This window comes from Bombina bombina, chromosome 1, assembly GCF_027579735.1.
Source record: "Bombina bombina isolate aBomBom1 chromosome 1, aBomBom1.pri, whole genome shotgun sequence".
NCBI classification, from domain to species: domain Eukaryota; kingdom Metazoa; phylum Chordata; class Amphibia; order Anura; family Bombinatoridae; genus Bombina; species Bombina bombina.
The window spans coordinates 2,644,990-2,661,261 of record NC_069499.1 but is presented as its reverse complement, the minus strand read 5'-3'; the positions used below and the strand labels follow the sequence as shown (position 1 = coordinate 2,661,261).

The 16,272-nt window shown below is 45.5% G+C and overlaps 1 protein-coding gene across 1 annotated transcript in view; it reads right to left on the bottom strand.

Annotated features, from left to right (window-relative positions):
- Positions 1 to 3,271: 3,271 nt before the first annotated feature.
- ABCD4 (ATP binding cassette subfamily D member 4) overlaps positions 3,272 to 16,272 on the bottom strand; it is a 559,835-nt gene continuing 546,834 nt past the window's right edge. Inside the window, exon 12 of the mRNA XM_053696972.1 lies at positions 3,272 to 3,826. Coding sequence (XP_053552947.1) covers positions 3,749 to 3,826 — 78 coding nt within the window. The 3' untranslated portion in view covers positions 3,272 to 3,748. The remainder of the gene's footprint in view (positions 3,827 to 16,272) is intronic.

Genomic DNA, 16,272 nt, shown 5'->3' with positions numbered 1-16,272 from the left:
AGTATGCTGGCTAACTCTCTCTCTCAAAGGCAGCAAACGTGATGTGGTTGTTTCTTCCTTGAAATAAATTAAAAAGCAACTACCATAGCATACTATGTAAGAGCATATAGTAGTGTAAAGTTGAAATATTCAACTCACATTTGGTGATGCACTGTCAAAGTGCTATAAGCGCAGGCCAGATATTCAGGAGTAGTCAGGCTAACTCATTCACTTTGTCAGGAGCATAAGTAGGGAGTGTCTCAGTCTTAGAAGTAATAGGATCCACACGATAGCCAAAGTGTATTCCAAACTGGTGTCAATCAGCTGGATTCCCATAAAAAAAGTGTATGAAGGCTCAGTCCTGGGAGAGCTCTTGGCTTATTATTCTTCCGTCAGCCTTTGTGTCTGATGTTATAGATTTACTTAGATGTTTATGTGCTGGGGTTGTCAGTCATTTCTCCACATTTAATTAAACACAAAAGAGCAGCTAGTTCCCTGGAAAACTACTGAACAGCATGTGCTGCTACTTTGGAAAACCAAATTGGTTTCCGCTTTCTTTTACTTTTACAGACATGTCTAATACAGTGTGCGGTTGCATCTAAAATGGCACCTTTCACAAATTCCCACTGTTTTTGAACCCCTGTAATAAGAGCTTTCCCCTTTAAATAGTTTTTTAGGTATTCTCCCATTAATGAAAAATCTGCCGTCCTAAAGTCTAAAACTTTTGTTTTAGTCTGGGTGGATAGTTCCTGAACATGAATACTAAACCAAACAGATTGATGATCACTGGATCCTAAGTTCTCACCTACAGACACATCTGAAACTGTATCACTGTTTGTAAGTATTAGATCTAATATAGCTTCCTTACGAGTTGGTTCCTTGACTAATTGCTCAAGTGATTCCCCTAGCAGAGATTCAAGAATATACCTGCTTCTAGCCGATTTAGCAGAAGGAATCTTCCAGTCTATATCTGGCAAATTAAAGTCCCCCAGTACTATAACCTTACCCTTCATGGTCATTTTGGTTATTTCTTCTAATAACAGATTGTCCACTTTTTCATCCTGCAATGGAGGCCTATATACAACCCCTATTCTAAAAACATTTTTATCTCCGATTTCCAAAGTCACCCAAATACTTTCCACCTCATCATTTGTTCCTACAATTTCAGTAACCTTAATATTTTCATTTACATACAAAGCAACTCCTCCACCTTTCTTTCCTACTCTGTTCTTTTTAAATAACCTGTATCCAGGTATGACTATGTCCCAGTCATGCAAATCATTGTACCATGTTTCTGTTATAGCGACTAAATCCAAGTTGTCCCTAGTCATTAATGAAATGAGTTCAGGTAATTTATTTCCTAAGCTGCGAGCATTTGTGCTCATGGCATGAAGAATTTTTCTACTAGAATTTCTAGAATTGTTACTTGGACTAACAGTTTTGGCATGCTGTGGGGGGCAGGTGGATATATTAATGCTACCCCCCTTTATTAGTTTAAATGATTTCTAATAAAGCATTTGAACTCCTCTCCCAGATACTCTGTTCCTTTAACATCCAAATGCAAGCCACCTCTCCTAAATAACCTAGTATCTTTCCAAACAGAGCTATAATGGCCAATAAAACCAAATCATCGTTCCATGCACCACTTATCTAACCAAGAATTAAATGTTATCCGCTCCATCTTTCCTGCTTCCTGGCCATACACAGGTAAAATAGCAGAAAATGATAGAGTTGATGCCACATTCTCTAAATGATTACCTAGGTCACAAAACTCTTTCTGAACAGCAGCAACATGATTACTAGCCAGATCATTTGTTCCTAAATGAACAATCACATCTAACTCACTTCCCTTTCCTGCTGCCTTAACAATTCTCAAAACACGATTCTTATCCCTGTGAGCAGTAGCTCCTGGAAGACATCTAACCTCCCTTGCTTCTCCTTTACTTTCACCTAAATACACATTCCTCAAAATAGAGTCACCCACTAACAGTCTGTTCCTCAAAAACACATCTGCAGTTCTTTCCTGTGTTATGTTACCTGGAGAATCAGGTACCAATAGATTTAAAATTACCTGTTACAGCTTCAGAGGGCTCAGAAACAGCAATCTCCTCATCACAAGTATATTCGGCAAGAGCAGCATAGGAGTTTTGCAATGGCAGAGGTTGTGGGCAATGCTTCTGGTCTACTGTTCTAATTCTTCCAGAGCCTACAGTGATCCATCTGTCTCTCCTTGCTGATCTCTGGGGTAGAGGGGCTTCTTTCTGAGGCAGCTTTGTAGAGGTAACAGGTATGTTACTTACCTTAGCTTGAAGTTTAGCTAAGCAGAGCTAAATGTTTAGCAGAGCTAAACAGATCTCTTTAAATACCCTCAGAAAGATAGGGTGGGGTCCCTCCTAATTGCTCACCTATGCAAACAATCTAATTGTTATCTAATTGCAATACTAAAAACCAGAATACAAAAGAATGTAAATTAACTCAAACTTTTAACTATTCAATTTCTGTAGTGAAACTAATTCACAGTTCAGGTCTACCACCTTTCTGAAATAACTCAAATATCCTTATTTATTTGATCCTTTTTTAGCTTGATCCCTTTGCTAAGAAGCAGAGCTAAACAGGTTCTGCAGCGCTAGTATAGCGCCTCTGATATTTCCATAGGCGTAGACAACCCCTGCGCTGCGCCGCCATTATACACCCTATGCTTGCGCTTAGCAGAACATGGTAAGGCATGGATCATTTTTGATACCGCCGTTTGCAGTTGATCTGCAAAATCTGATGTCCAACGAATCTCTCCCGTAGGAGTAATGGTTGGACCCTGGGGCACTGCATGTGCACTCGGAGATGAAAGTAGGGAACGCACCTCACGGGACAGGGAGCCCTCAGAGGTGGACAGCTCAGTAGTACTAGACATCCCTTTTTTTTTAGATGTCGCAACTTTATCAAGGCATGTGGAACATAGTTGAGCAGGCTGATCTACAAGAACCTCCTCACAATAAACATCAGGAATGAGACTTTGTTAAAGAGGGCGTACCCTCTAACACGTCAGAGTCCTGCGCTTTTATTATGGACTAGACTAGCTTAAAAACCAGGCACCTATATACCTCCAATACCTCCAACTGCAGTCCCATTCCAAAGAGTACTACCCTCCATAAGAGACTACTCCGAAATCTTCAGCACTTCTCTGCCATCCTCCTTTGACAAAAGGCAAAGAATGACTGGGGGATGAAAGGAGGTATTTAAGCCTTTAGCTGGGGTGTCTTTGCCTCCTCCTGGAGGCCAGGTTCTTTTTTCCCAAAAGTAATGAATGAAGCTGTGGACTCTCCTCCCCTTTAGATGAAACCCCTTGTTTATCTGAGTTGACCAATCACATGCACATGACCCATGTCTTAAGCCATGGTCCACTGGTTTACTTGAGTTGACCAATTTCACTGCAACCCATTCTCATCATTATCACTGGTTTTATCAATTTAACCAAGGACTTAGCACCACACCCTCATCTTCAGCACTGGTTTACTTGAGTTGTCCAATTACATGACAACCCACTCTCGTCTTCAGCATTGGTTTTATCAATTTAACTAAAAACAATCACTCTCAACTTCAGCCTTTGTTTCCATGAGTTGCCTTCAGCACTGGTCTACTTGACTTGACCAAGGACACCCACCCTCAGCTTCATTCTGGTTTACTTGAGTTTAACAACTACATGGCAGCCCTTAAATGCCTTCATTCCTAGTTCACAGAGTTGCCCCAATTACATTGCATAAACTTCCATATGTTATTCGATCACCGTCTTTCTTATGCGTCTCAGTTCCCACTGTCCATCAACCTCAAGTTTCAATTCCCAGTCATGAAACTGAAAAGGTAAACAAATTAAATCAAAGATCAATGATATACAATATATATATATATATATACATACAGGAAACAGTTATTAAATCAGAATTTGTAAATAAAAACCATCACCTAAATACCGAAAAATTATGTTATAGTACAAGTTCTGTGAGTGATGTCTGTGAAATCTGTGGGTTAGAGGATCAGGATACCTAGATAAAGGGGTAAATAAACTCCCAACTAGAAATTCCCTTAAGCATTTTACGGTTGTTTTCTGTTTGGCAATACTTTGATATAAACTGGAAAATAATGATCTAGAATAAAATTGTCTATCTTTATGGTTATTCTCTTACTAACATTACTGGAACAATCTGAAAATAAAACACTAACAATTGTGGATGATATTTTCACACACCCGACATCAGCAGTATACACGGCATCTAGCCAGAAAAATACTGTACCCAAATGCAATGTTTAGTCTTTGAGGTTGCACGTCCACAAGCTCTTCTTCCATCCAGTCGCAGCACCCCCTGTGGGCTCTGTACAGCAACACACAATCCAATCTCCCCTGAATGAGCCTGGGACCCTCTTGCATCTTATCAAAATGGCCCTAGTGGTTGGGTATGGAAGCACAACATTCTCATCTCTCCTGTGTAAGTCTGGCATAAGGAAAAACTACCCTAATCTGGAACCAGGACAAACTACCCTTATTCCCCCTGTGTATATTTCACACCCGGAAAAACTACCCTTATCTCTCCTGTGTACATCTGACACCAGGAAAAAACATAATTTATGCTTACCTGATAAATTTATTTCTCTTGTGGTGTATCCAGTCTATGGATCATCCATTACTTGTGGGATATTCTCCTTCCCAACAGGAAGCTGCAAGAGGATCACCCACAGCAGAGCTGTCTATATAGCTCCTCCCCTAACTACCACCTCCAGTCATTCGACCGAAGACAAGCAAGAGAAAGGAGAAACTACAGGGTGCAGTGGTGACTGTAGTTTAAAAATAAATAAAAAACACCTGCCTTAAAATGACAGGGCGGGCCGTGGACTGGATACACCACAAGAGAAATAAATTTATCAGGTAAGCATAAATTTTGTTTTCTCTTGTAAGGTGTATCCAGTCCACGGATCATCCATTACTTGTGGGATACCAATACCAAAGCTATAGGACACGGATGAAGGGAGGGACAAGGCAGGCGCTTAAACGGAAGGCACCACTGCCTGTAAGACCTTTCTCCCAAAAATAGCCTCCAAAGAAGCAAAAGTATCAAATTTATAGAATTTAGAAAAAGTATGAAGCGAAGACCAAGTCGCCGCCTTACAAATCTGTTCAACAGAAGCTTCATTCTTAAAAGCCCATGTGGAAGCTACCGCTCTAGTAGAATGAGCTGTAATTCTTTCAGGAGGCTGCTGGCCAGCAGTCTCATAAGCTAAGCGTATTATACTCCTTAGCCAAAGAGAGAGAAGATGCCGAAGCCTTTTGGCCTCTCCTCTGTCCAGAGTAGACAACAAACAATGCAGATGTTTGACGAAAATCTTTAGTAGCTTGTCAATAAAACTTTAAAGCACGAACCACGTTAAGATTGTGTAATAGACGTTCCTTCTTTTAAGAAGGATTAGGACACAGTGACGGAACAACAATCTCCTGATTGATATTCTTAGTAGATACCACCTTAGGTAGAAAACCAGGTTTGGTACGTAACACTACCTTATCTGCATGGAAAACGAGATAAGGGGAATCACATTGTAAAGCAGATAACTCCGAAAATCTTCGAGCCGAGGAGATAGCTACTAAAAACAGAACTTTCCAAGATAAGAGCTTAATATCTATGGAATGCAAAGGTTCAAACGGAACCCCTTGAAGAACTAAATTTAAACTCCAGGGCGGAGCAACAGGTTTAAACACAGATTCTAACCAAAGCCTGACAGAACGCCTGGACATCTGGAACCTCAGCCAGACTTTTGTGCAAAAGAATAGACAGAGCAGAAATCTGTCCCTTTAAGGAACTAGCTGACAAACCCTTCTCCAATCCTTCTTGGAGAAAGGATAATATCCTAGGAATCCTGACTTTACTCCATGAGTAACCCTTGGATTCACACCAAAGAAGATATTTACACCATATCATATGATAGATTTTCCTGGTGACAGGCTTTCGCGCCTGTATTAAGGTATCAATGACCGATTCGGAGAAACCACGCTTTGATAAGATCAAGCGTTCAATCTCCAAGCAGTCAGACGCAGAGAAATTAGATTTGGATGGTTGAAAGGACCCTGAAGTAGAAGGTCCTGTCTCAGCGGCAGAGTCCATGGTGGAGAGGATGACATATCCACCAGATCTGTATACCAAGTCCTGCGTGGCCACGCAGGTGCTATCAAAATCACTGAAGCTCTCTCCTGCTTGATCTTGGCAATCAGACGAGGGAGCAGAGGAAACGGTGAAAACACATAAGCCAGGTTGAAGGACCAAGGCGCTGCTAGAGCATCTATCAGTGCTGCCTTGGGATCCCTGGACCTGGAACCGTAACAAGGAAGCTTGGCGTTCTGACGAGACGCCATGAGATCCAGTTCTGGTTTGCCCCAAAGTTGAATCAACTGCGCAAACACCTCCGGATGGAGTTCCCACTCCCCCGGATGAAAAGTCTGTCGACTTAGGAAATCCGCCTCCCAGTTCTCTACTCCTGGGATATGGATAGCTGATAGATGGCAAGAGTGAACCTCTGCCCATAGAATTCTCTTTGAAACCTCCAACATTGCTAGGGAACTCCTTTTTCCCCCCTTGGTGGTTGATGTAAGCTACAGTCGTGATGTTGTCCGACTGAAATCTGATGAACCTGACCGCAGCAAGCTGAGGCCAAGCCTGAAGAGCATTGAATATCTCTCTTAGTTCCAGAATGTTTATTGGAAGGAGTGCCTCCTCCTGAGTCCACGAGCCCTGAGCCTTCAGGGAGTTCCATACTGCACCCAAGCCAAGAAGGCTGGCATCTGTTGTTACTATTGTCCAATCTGGCCTGCGGAAGGTCATACCTTTGGACAGATGGACCCGAGATAGCCACCAGAGAAGAGAATCCCTGGTCTCATCTGACACGTGGGGAGAGTTAGTCGGCATAACTTCCCCCTTGTCAGTTTCCTCTGGTGATAAATCTTTTAAAGCCAGAATATGATCTTTATAACTTATAGTAAGATCAGTGCATTTTAAGAGGGGATTCCCCAATGGCTTCTAAACATAATGAACAAGGAGTTTCCTCTATGTCAGACATGTTTAACAGACTTGTAATGAGACCAGCAAGCTTTGAAAACACTTTAATTAATGTGAAAAAGCAGAATATAAAAAACGGTACTGTGCCTTTAAGGGAAAAAAAACAAACACAAAAACTGCAAAACAGTGAAAAAAGCAGTTAACTATGAAATTTTAACAGTGTATGTACTAGACTAAAATAGCATTGCACCAACTTGCAAATGGATGATTAACCCCTCAGGCTCAAAAACGAAGCAAAAAAACTGTAAAACCGTTATAACAGTCACAGGCAAACTGCCACAGCTCTGCTGTGGCTCCTACCTTCCTATAAAACGACTTTTGTAGGCACAAAAACCCTTTACAGAGGTCCAATATGTCAGGGGACACCTTCAGGGAAGCTGGATGTCTCAGAGTGTAAAGGTTACTGCGCAATTAGAGCGCTAAAATAGGCCCCTCCCTCCATGCACTGAAAGTCAGAGGGCCTAAAAACTACTCCTAGGAGTCAAATAACAGCCATGTGGAAAACTAGGCCCCAAAGAAAGATTTATCACCCTTAGTAAAAAACGTTCCTTATAACTCATGTAAACGTTTAACATAATAAGCCATCAGAGCAATTAACATGAAAATTACCCTTTACTGCAAGCATGATGCCAGTCGTTATTAAATCACTGCAATCAGGCTTACCTCAAATATATCAGGCACTGTCAGCATTTTCTAGACTTATCTCTCTAGAAAAAAATATACTGAACATACCTCAAGGTAGTTAATTCTGCAGGCCGTTCCCCCAGCTGAAGTTTCCCCATCTCTTCAGTTATGTGTGAGAACAGCAGTGGATCTTAGTTACAACCTGCTAAGATCATCAAAAACCTCAGGCAAAACACTTCTTCTAATTTCTGCCTGAGGTAAAAACAGTACAACTCCGGTACCATTTAAAATAACAAACTTTTGATTGAAGATAAACTACACTAAGTCACCACATCTCTCTAGTTACTTCCCTTGTCGAGAGCTGCAAGAGAATGACTGGGGGTGGCAGTTAGGGGAGGAGCTATATAGACAGCTCTGCTGTGGGTGATCCTCTTGCAGCTTCCTGTTGGGAAGGAGAATATCCCACAAGTAATGGATGATCCGTGGACTGGATACACCTTACAAGAGATACTACCCTTATCTCTCCTGTGTATATCTCACACCCGGAAAAACTACCCTCATCTCCCCTGTGTATATCTCACACCTGGAAAAACTACCCTTATCTCCCCTGTGTATATCTCACACCCGGAAAAACTACCCTTATCTCCCCTGTGTATATCTCACACCCGGAAAAACTACCCTTATCTCCCCTGTGTATATCTGACACAAGGACAAACTACCCTTATCTCCCCTGTGTACTGTATATCTGACACCCGGACAAACTACCCTCATCTCCCCTTTGTATATCCGACACCCGGACAAACTACCCTTATCTCTCCTGTGTATATCTGACACCAGGACAAACTACCCTTATCTCTCCTGTGTATATTTGACATCCGGACAAACTACCCTTATCTCTCCTGTGTATATCTGACACTCGGACAAACTACCCTTATCTCTCCTGTGTATATCTGACACCCAGACACACTACCCTTATCTCTCCTGTGTATATCTGACACCCAGACAAACTACCCTTATCTCTCCTGTGTATATCTGACACCCGGACAAACTACCCTTATCTCTCCTGTGTATATCTGACACCCAGACACACTACCCTTATCTTCCCTGTGTATATCTGACACCCGGACAAACAACCCATATCTCTCCTATGTATATCTGACACCCAGACAAACTATCCTTATTCCCCCTGTGTATATCTCACACCCGGACAAACTACCCTTATCTCTCCTGTGTACATCTGACACCAGGACAAACTACCCTTATCTCCCCTGTGTATATCTCATACCCGGACAAACTACCCTTATCTCCCCTGTGTATATCTGAAACCTGGACAAACTACCCTTATCTCCCCTGTGTATATCTGACACCCGGACAAACTACCCTTATCTCCCCTGTGTATATCTGACACCCAGACAAACTACCCATATCTCTCCTGTGTATATCTGACCCCCGGACAAACTACCCTTATCTCTCCTGTGTATATCTGACCCCCGGACAAACTACCCTTATCTCCCCTGTGTATATCTGACACCCTGACAAACTACCCATATCTCTCCTGTGTATATCTGACCCCCGGACAAACTACCCTTATCTCTCCTGTGTATATCTGACCCCCGGACAAACTACCCTTATCTCCCCTGTGTATATCTGACACCCGGACAAACTACCCTTATCTCCCCTGTGTATATCTGAAACCCGGACAAACTACCCTTATCTCCCCTGTGTATATCTGAAACCCGGACAAACTACCCTTATCTCTCCTGTGTATATCTGACACCCAGACAAACTACCCATATCTCTCCTGTGTATATCTGACCCCCAGACAAACTACCCTTATCTCTCCTGTGTATATCTGACCCCCGGACAAACTACCCTTATCTCCCATGTGTATATCTGACACTCGGACAAACTATCCTTATCTCCCATGTGTATATCTGACACCAGGATAAACTACCCTTATCTCCCCTGTGTATATCTGACACTAGGACATACTACCCTTATCTCCCCTGTGTATATCTGACACCCGGACAAACTACCCTTATCTCTCCTGTGTATATCTGACACCCGGACAAACTACCCTTATCTCCCCTGTGTATATTTGACACTAGAACAAACTATCCTTATCTCTCCTGTGTATATCTGACACCCGGACAAACTACCCTTATCTCTCCTGTGTATATCCGACACCCGGACAAACTACCCTTATCTCCCCTGTGTATATCTGACACCCGGACAAACTACCCTTATCTCTCCTGTGTATATCTGACACCCCGACAAACTACCCTTATCTCCCCTGTGTATATCTGACACCCCGACAAACTACCCTTATCTCCCCTGTGTATATCTGACACTAGGACATACTACCCTTATCTCCCCTGTGTATATCTGACACCCGGACAAACTACCCTTATCTCTCCTGTGTATATCTGACACCCCGACAAACTACCCTTATCTCTCCTGTGTATATCTGACATCCGGACAAACTACCCTTATCTCCCCTGTGTATATCTGACACCCGGACAAACTACCCTTATCTCTCCTGTGTATATCTGACATCCGGACAAACTACCCTTATCTCCCCTGTGTATATCTGACACTAGAACAAACTATCCTTATCTCCCCTGTGTATATCTGACACTAGAACAAACTATCCTTATCTCCCCTGTGTATATCTGACACTAGAACAAACTACCCTTATCTCCCCTGTGTATATCTGACACCCGGACAAACTACCCTTATCTCCCCTGTGTATATCTGACCCCCGGACAAACTACCCTTATCTCTCCTGTGTATATCTGACACCCGGACAAACTACCCTTATCTCTCCTGTGTATATCTGACATCCGGACAAACTACCCTTATCTCCCCTGTGTATATCTGACACCCGGACAAACTACCCTTATCTCCCCTGTGTATATCTGACACCCGGACAAACTACCCTTATCTCTCCTGTGTATATCTGACACCCGGACAAACTACCCTTATCTCTGTGCATGGCTGGCACCCTCATTCTTTGCTTCTTGTGAGAGCAACTACTCGGGGCTGGGCAGGCAATATACCACCCTTTTCTCCTGTGTATGGCACCCTCTCTTTGATCTCTGAATATAGGCTACTGGGTTATCATTAAAACTGTTAAAGGGACAGTCAACACCAGAATTTTTATTGTTTAAGAAGATAGATAATTCCTTTATAATGTATTCCTTAGTTTTGCATAACCAGTTATAATATACTTTTTATCTCTGATTACCTTGTATCTAAGCATCTGCAAACTGTCCCCTTATTTCACTTCTTTTATCAGACTTGCATTTTAGCCAATCAGTGCCGATTCCTAGGTAACTTCACGTGCGTGAGCTCAATATTATCTATATGACACACATGAACGAATGCCCTCTAGTTTTGAAAAACTGTCCAAATGCATGCACATAAGAGGCGGCCTTCAATGGCTAAGAAATTAACATATGAGCATAGCTAAGTTTAGCTTTCAACTAAGAATACCAAGAGAACAAAGCAACATTGGGGATAAAAGTTGTTACGGTTACCCTTAGTCTCACTGAGAGATGGACCGCTTAGTAGCCTGGATTCCTATTGCTGAAGAGGGGAGAAACTGCTCTCCATAGTATTCTATATGAGTCTCGCAAATGTAGAATAATCCCCCTTAGCTGTAGTACAGCTAGGATACCCTTCTGCCCACAAAACGAGTCAACGCTGCGATTGAGGGACAACCAAGAACTGAGGACTGGGATGCCCAGCCTGCTTTTTATTTAGGTTACATGCACACAGGGCACTCCCAGGGGGGGAAGCATAAAATCCCCCATCACACATTTAGACAAAGCCCTTGGACAGGCCACCGCAGATAACAAGTACACACAAGAAAACAATTGAGTCCTTCTTATCACCTAGCAGTGAATGCTTATCACAAACTTAATTACAGTACACAATATGCTAGGAAACCTGCCTCAGAAAATAGTTTTCTCAAAACTGAACAGAGTTAACCCTTTATGAAATGATACTTGTTACAGTTTTCTTGGAGCCCTTCTTAGGCGCTGGCTTGGCTGGTTCAGGCATTGCTGCTGGGAAATAAGTTTCTTCACAACAAAATAACTAATGCTTCTGTAACAGTGCTCCCTTTCTGTGGAACACTCTGGCAGACACGGTCTGACCCCTTTTCGGGGCAGACTAAGGCTGTCCAGACCGTTGGTTATGCGGGGCTGAGGTCGGTTTGTCTGGACAACCCGTCGGCGTTGCCATTCTGTTTCCCAGGTCTGTAAGTAATGGTGAAATTGAAGGGTTGCAACGATAAACTCCAACGTAATAGCCTGCCATTATCTCCAGAGACCCGGTTCAGCCACACCAACGGGTTATGGTCGGTGACCAGAGTGAACTCCTGCCCATATAAATAGGGAGTCAATTTCTTTAATGCCCACACCAAAGCCAAACACTCCTTTTCGACCGCTGCATAGCTGACTTCGCGGGGCAGGAGCTTCCGGCTGATGTAGGCAACTGGATGCTCCCCTCCATCTTCGCCTACTTGGCTGAGGACGGCTCCCAGCCCGAACATGGAAGCATCTGTATGGACGATAAAACGTTTGTTAAGGGCTGGAGCCGCCAAGACAGGAGCGTTAATTAGAGCATTTTTGAGAGCCTGGAAAGCCGTTTCACAGTGGGGAGACCACAGGACCTGTCGAGGTAAGTTCTTCTTGGTCAAGTCAGTCAGGGGTTTGGCAAGTGTGCTGTAGTCTGGTACGAACCGTCTATAGTACCCTGCCGTGCCCAGGAAGGCTAGGACCTGAGTCTTAGTGATGGGGGTGGGCCAATTGGCGACAGCTTCTATCTTGGCCGGCTCTGGTCGCTGCTTTCCACACCCCACCCGGTGACCCAGGTACTGTACCTCGGCCATCCCAAAGTGGCATTTTTCTGGCTTCAGAGTCAGGCCAGCAGCCCGGATCTGATCCAGAACCATTCCTATGTGAGCTAAGTGGTCCTCCCATGACTCACTGTGGATCGCTATGTCGTCCAGGTAGGCGCAAGCAAAACTCTGGAAGCCATCCAGGAGCCTATCCACCAAGCGCTGGAATGTAGCTGGGGCATTCTTCATCCCAAACGGCATTACCCTAAACTGATATAAGCCGAATGGGGTGACGAATGCCGACTTGGGGATAGCCTCCGGGGCCAGGGGAATCTGCCAGTAACCTTTGCAGAGGTCAATAGTGGTCAGGTAATTTCCCCTGGCTATACGATCGAGTAGCTCGTCTACCCTGGGCATAGGGTAAGCGTCCGTCACGGTCTTTTCATTGAGCCTCCGATAGTCTACGCAGAACCGGGTGGTCCCATCTTTCTTGGGCACCAAGACAACTGGGGAGGCCCAGGGACTATCGGAGGGCTCAATTACCCTGAGTTGGAGCATCTCATCGATCTCCTTCTTCATTCCTATCCTAACTGCTTCGGGGATTCGGTACGGAGCCTGGCGCAAGGGAGCTTGTCCCGGAGTATCTACCTGGTGGGTGGTTAAAGTAGTGTACCCTGGCTTCGGGGAGAAGGTGAGGTGTTTGGACTGTAGGAGTTGGTTGAGCTGCTCCCTTTCAGTGGGGCTAAGTCGGTCTCCTATCTGAACCTGAGCCACTATACCTGTGGGGAGACTCTTTTCTAATAGGTCTGGAATGGGTAGACTGTCGGGGCCTTCCTGAGGGGAACAACATACGGCCGTCACGTTCTCTGGTCGCTCAAAATATTCCTTGAGCATGTTTACATGGAATGTCTTTCTAAGATTGTTGTCGTGGCAGCTAGCTATCACATAAGTGGTGTCTCCCCTTTTCTCTACGATCTGGTAGGGGCCCTGCCAGGACGCCTGCAATTTGTCTGTCTTCACCGGCTTAAGTACTAACACCTTTTGTCCTATGGTAAAGATTCTCTTTCGGGCCCCCCGATCGTACCATACTTTCTGTCTTCTCTGGGCCGACTGGAGATTAGCCCGCACGGATTTGGCTAATTGCTCCATTCGGTCCCTGAGTTCCAGCACGTATGGCACAATGGGGACACCGTCAGTCTCCATCTCTCCCTCCCAGTGCTCCCGGATCAGGTTTAGGGGTCCCCGTACCTTTCTTCCGTAGAGCAACTCGAAGGGAGAGAACCCTGTCGTTTCCTGGGGCACCTCCCGATAAGCAAAAAGGAGGTGCGGCAGGAAGCGTTCCCAGTCTCGGTATTCCTGAGTGAACGTCTTGAGCATTTGCTTGAGGGTCCCATTGAACCTCTCACACAGCCCGTTCGTCTGGGGGTGGTATGGGGAGCTCAGGAGGGACTTAATTTTGCAAACCTGCCAGAGTTGTTGGGTCAATTCAGCCGTAAATTGGGTGCCTCGGTCGGATAGGATTTCTTTTGGAAATCCTACCCGGGAGAACACCTGTACTAGTGCATTCGCTACCGTATCCGCTTGTATGTTGGATAGGGCGACAGCCTCTGGGTACCTGGTAGCGTAGTCCACTACGGTAAGAATGTAGCGCTTACCGGAGGGACTAGGGGTAGCCAGTGGTCCCACTAGGTCAATAGCAACCCGGCTGAAGGGTTCCTCTACAATGGGCATATTTACTAGATGGGCTTTAGGGTGATCGCCTCGCCTTCCTACTCGTTGACACACATCGCAGGTGTTACAGTAAGTTCTAACGTCAGCGTGTACCCCTGGCCAAAAGAACGTGTGAGTAATGCGGTGTAGGGTACGGGTTACAGCTAGGTGGCCTGCTAAGGGGATGTCGTGGCCTATCTTGAGGATTTCTTGACGGTATTTGTGGGGCACTACCAGCTGTCGCCTACGCTGTCCCCTTTTCTCTGTCCAGCGGTATAGTTTCCCTTTTTCCCATAAGAATGTTTCATTATCTGCCCCGCCCCCTCCGGTCTCTGCTCGTTCCCGGTACTTTTGTAAGGTCGGGTCAGTCTTAGACTCTGTCTCGAAAGCATCTGGGGTGTCCCAGGGTATGGGGCCTAACATGTCAGGCAAGGTCGGGGTAGGTCTTACCTGTGTCTCCCGCACTGGTGAGAGTTCTCGCTCCGTCCGGGCTTGGGCCCGTGTAGTCACTGGGTCCGCCTCGTTGTTGCATACTGGAGCATAGGCAGAAGTCATGGGGCCCAAATCATTGCCCAGTAGTACTTCGGCAGGTAAATTATCCATTATGCCCACGTTCACAGCCCCCTTTCCCGCTCCCCAATCAAGATGCACTTTAGCTGTTGGAATTTTGTACACATCCCCCCCCGCCACTCTAACGGCCACAGTCTGTCCAGATCGCTTGTGCTCCGGCACCAAATGACTCTGTACCAGCGTGATAGTAGCCCCTGTGTCTCTCAATCCCTCGGTAGATCGCCCCTCGAGCCATACCTTCTGCCGATGGTGCTGGCGGTTATCTGAGGCAGCATATACAGGGTCCGCCTCGTGAAGCGGCCCCAAATATTCCTCCATAGGGGCCTCTTGGTTAACACAGAGGGTCCGGGCCGGACGATATGCCCCAGAGGGGTAATTGTAATTCCTGGGTGTCTGGTGCGTATTAAGGGGGCAGCTAGCCATGAAATGCCCTGGTTGCTTGCATCGGTGGCAAGTCGGTCTGGGACGCTCAGAGCTGTTATTGGGTGGTCCTGAGTTTCGGGCGGGCCCTGCGGGCACCGGGGCTCGGAATTCAGCACGAGGGGGTGCACGGTAAACCTCTCTGGGTTCGTGAAGACGGGAGTCATAATGTTCATCGGCCAATTTGGCTGCTTCTTCTAAGGTAGAAGGTCGCCTGTCTCGCAGCCATTCCTTCCCTTGCTGTTCCATGCCATTATAAAAATGTTCTAAGAGAAACAATTGTAAAATTTCCTCACCAGTCACCGCTTTACTTCCGCTCATCCAGTGATTTGCCGCTCTCCGCATTCGGTGCGCCCATTCCATATGGGTATCGTTAGGCTTCTTTTTCGTGCCCCGAAACTGTCGGCGATACGCGTCTGGAGTTACTGCGTACCGTCGCAACAGTGTCTCCTTAACTAGCTCATACTGTGTCACTTCCTCAGCACCCAGAGTACGAAAGGCTTCCAGGGCTCGCCCGGATAGTTTCCCAGACAATATCGTGGGCCACTCCCTGTTGGGAATCTGGTGCAGGGCACATTGCCTTTCGAAGTCCGCCAAATATTCATCAATCCCTGTCTCGCTCTCTAGGAAGGGTCGAAATGCCGCATAGGGTATCTTGGGCCTCCCAGCATTTTCGACAGGGATGATTACCTGCGGGGCTTCAGCATTGCGGTGTGCGTTCGCTAGGTTGAGTTTGTGGGCTCGAGTCTCTCGTATATCCTTGTCCGCTTCCGCCATCAACTGCTGTACCAATTCCATGGAGGGGTTCGGCCCGTACAGTGAGAGCCTCTCCCGAACAATCCTGGTTTTTTCGTCACTAATCGTGGTCGGTGTTTCCGCCATTGTGAAGCTCTGATCCAGTTCGGTCAATTCTGCGATCAGCTCTCTCCTCGGCCGGTTGCTGGCGTACCCCCCTCTGCTTTCAAGTAAATCCTTTAGGGTTGTACGCTTCAATTTTTCGTAAGCGCTCTCCATCCGTTCTGTACCTCTCCT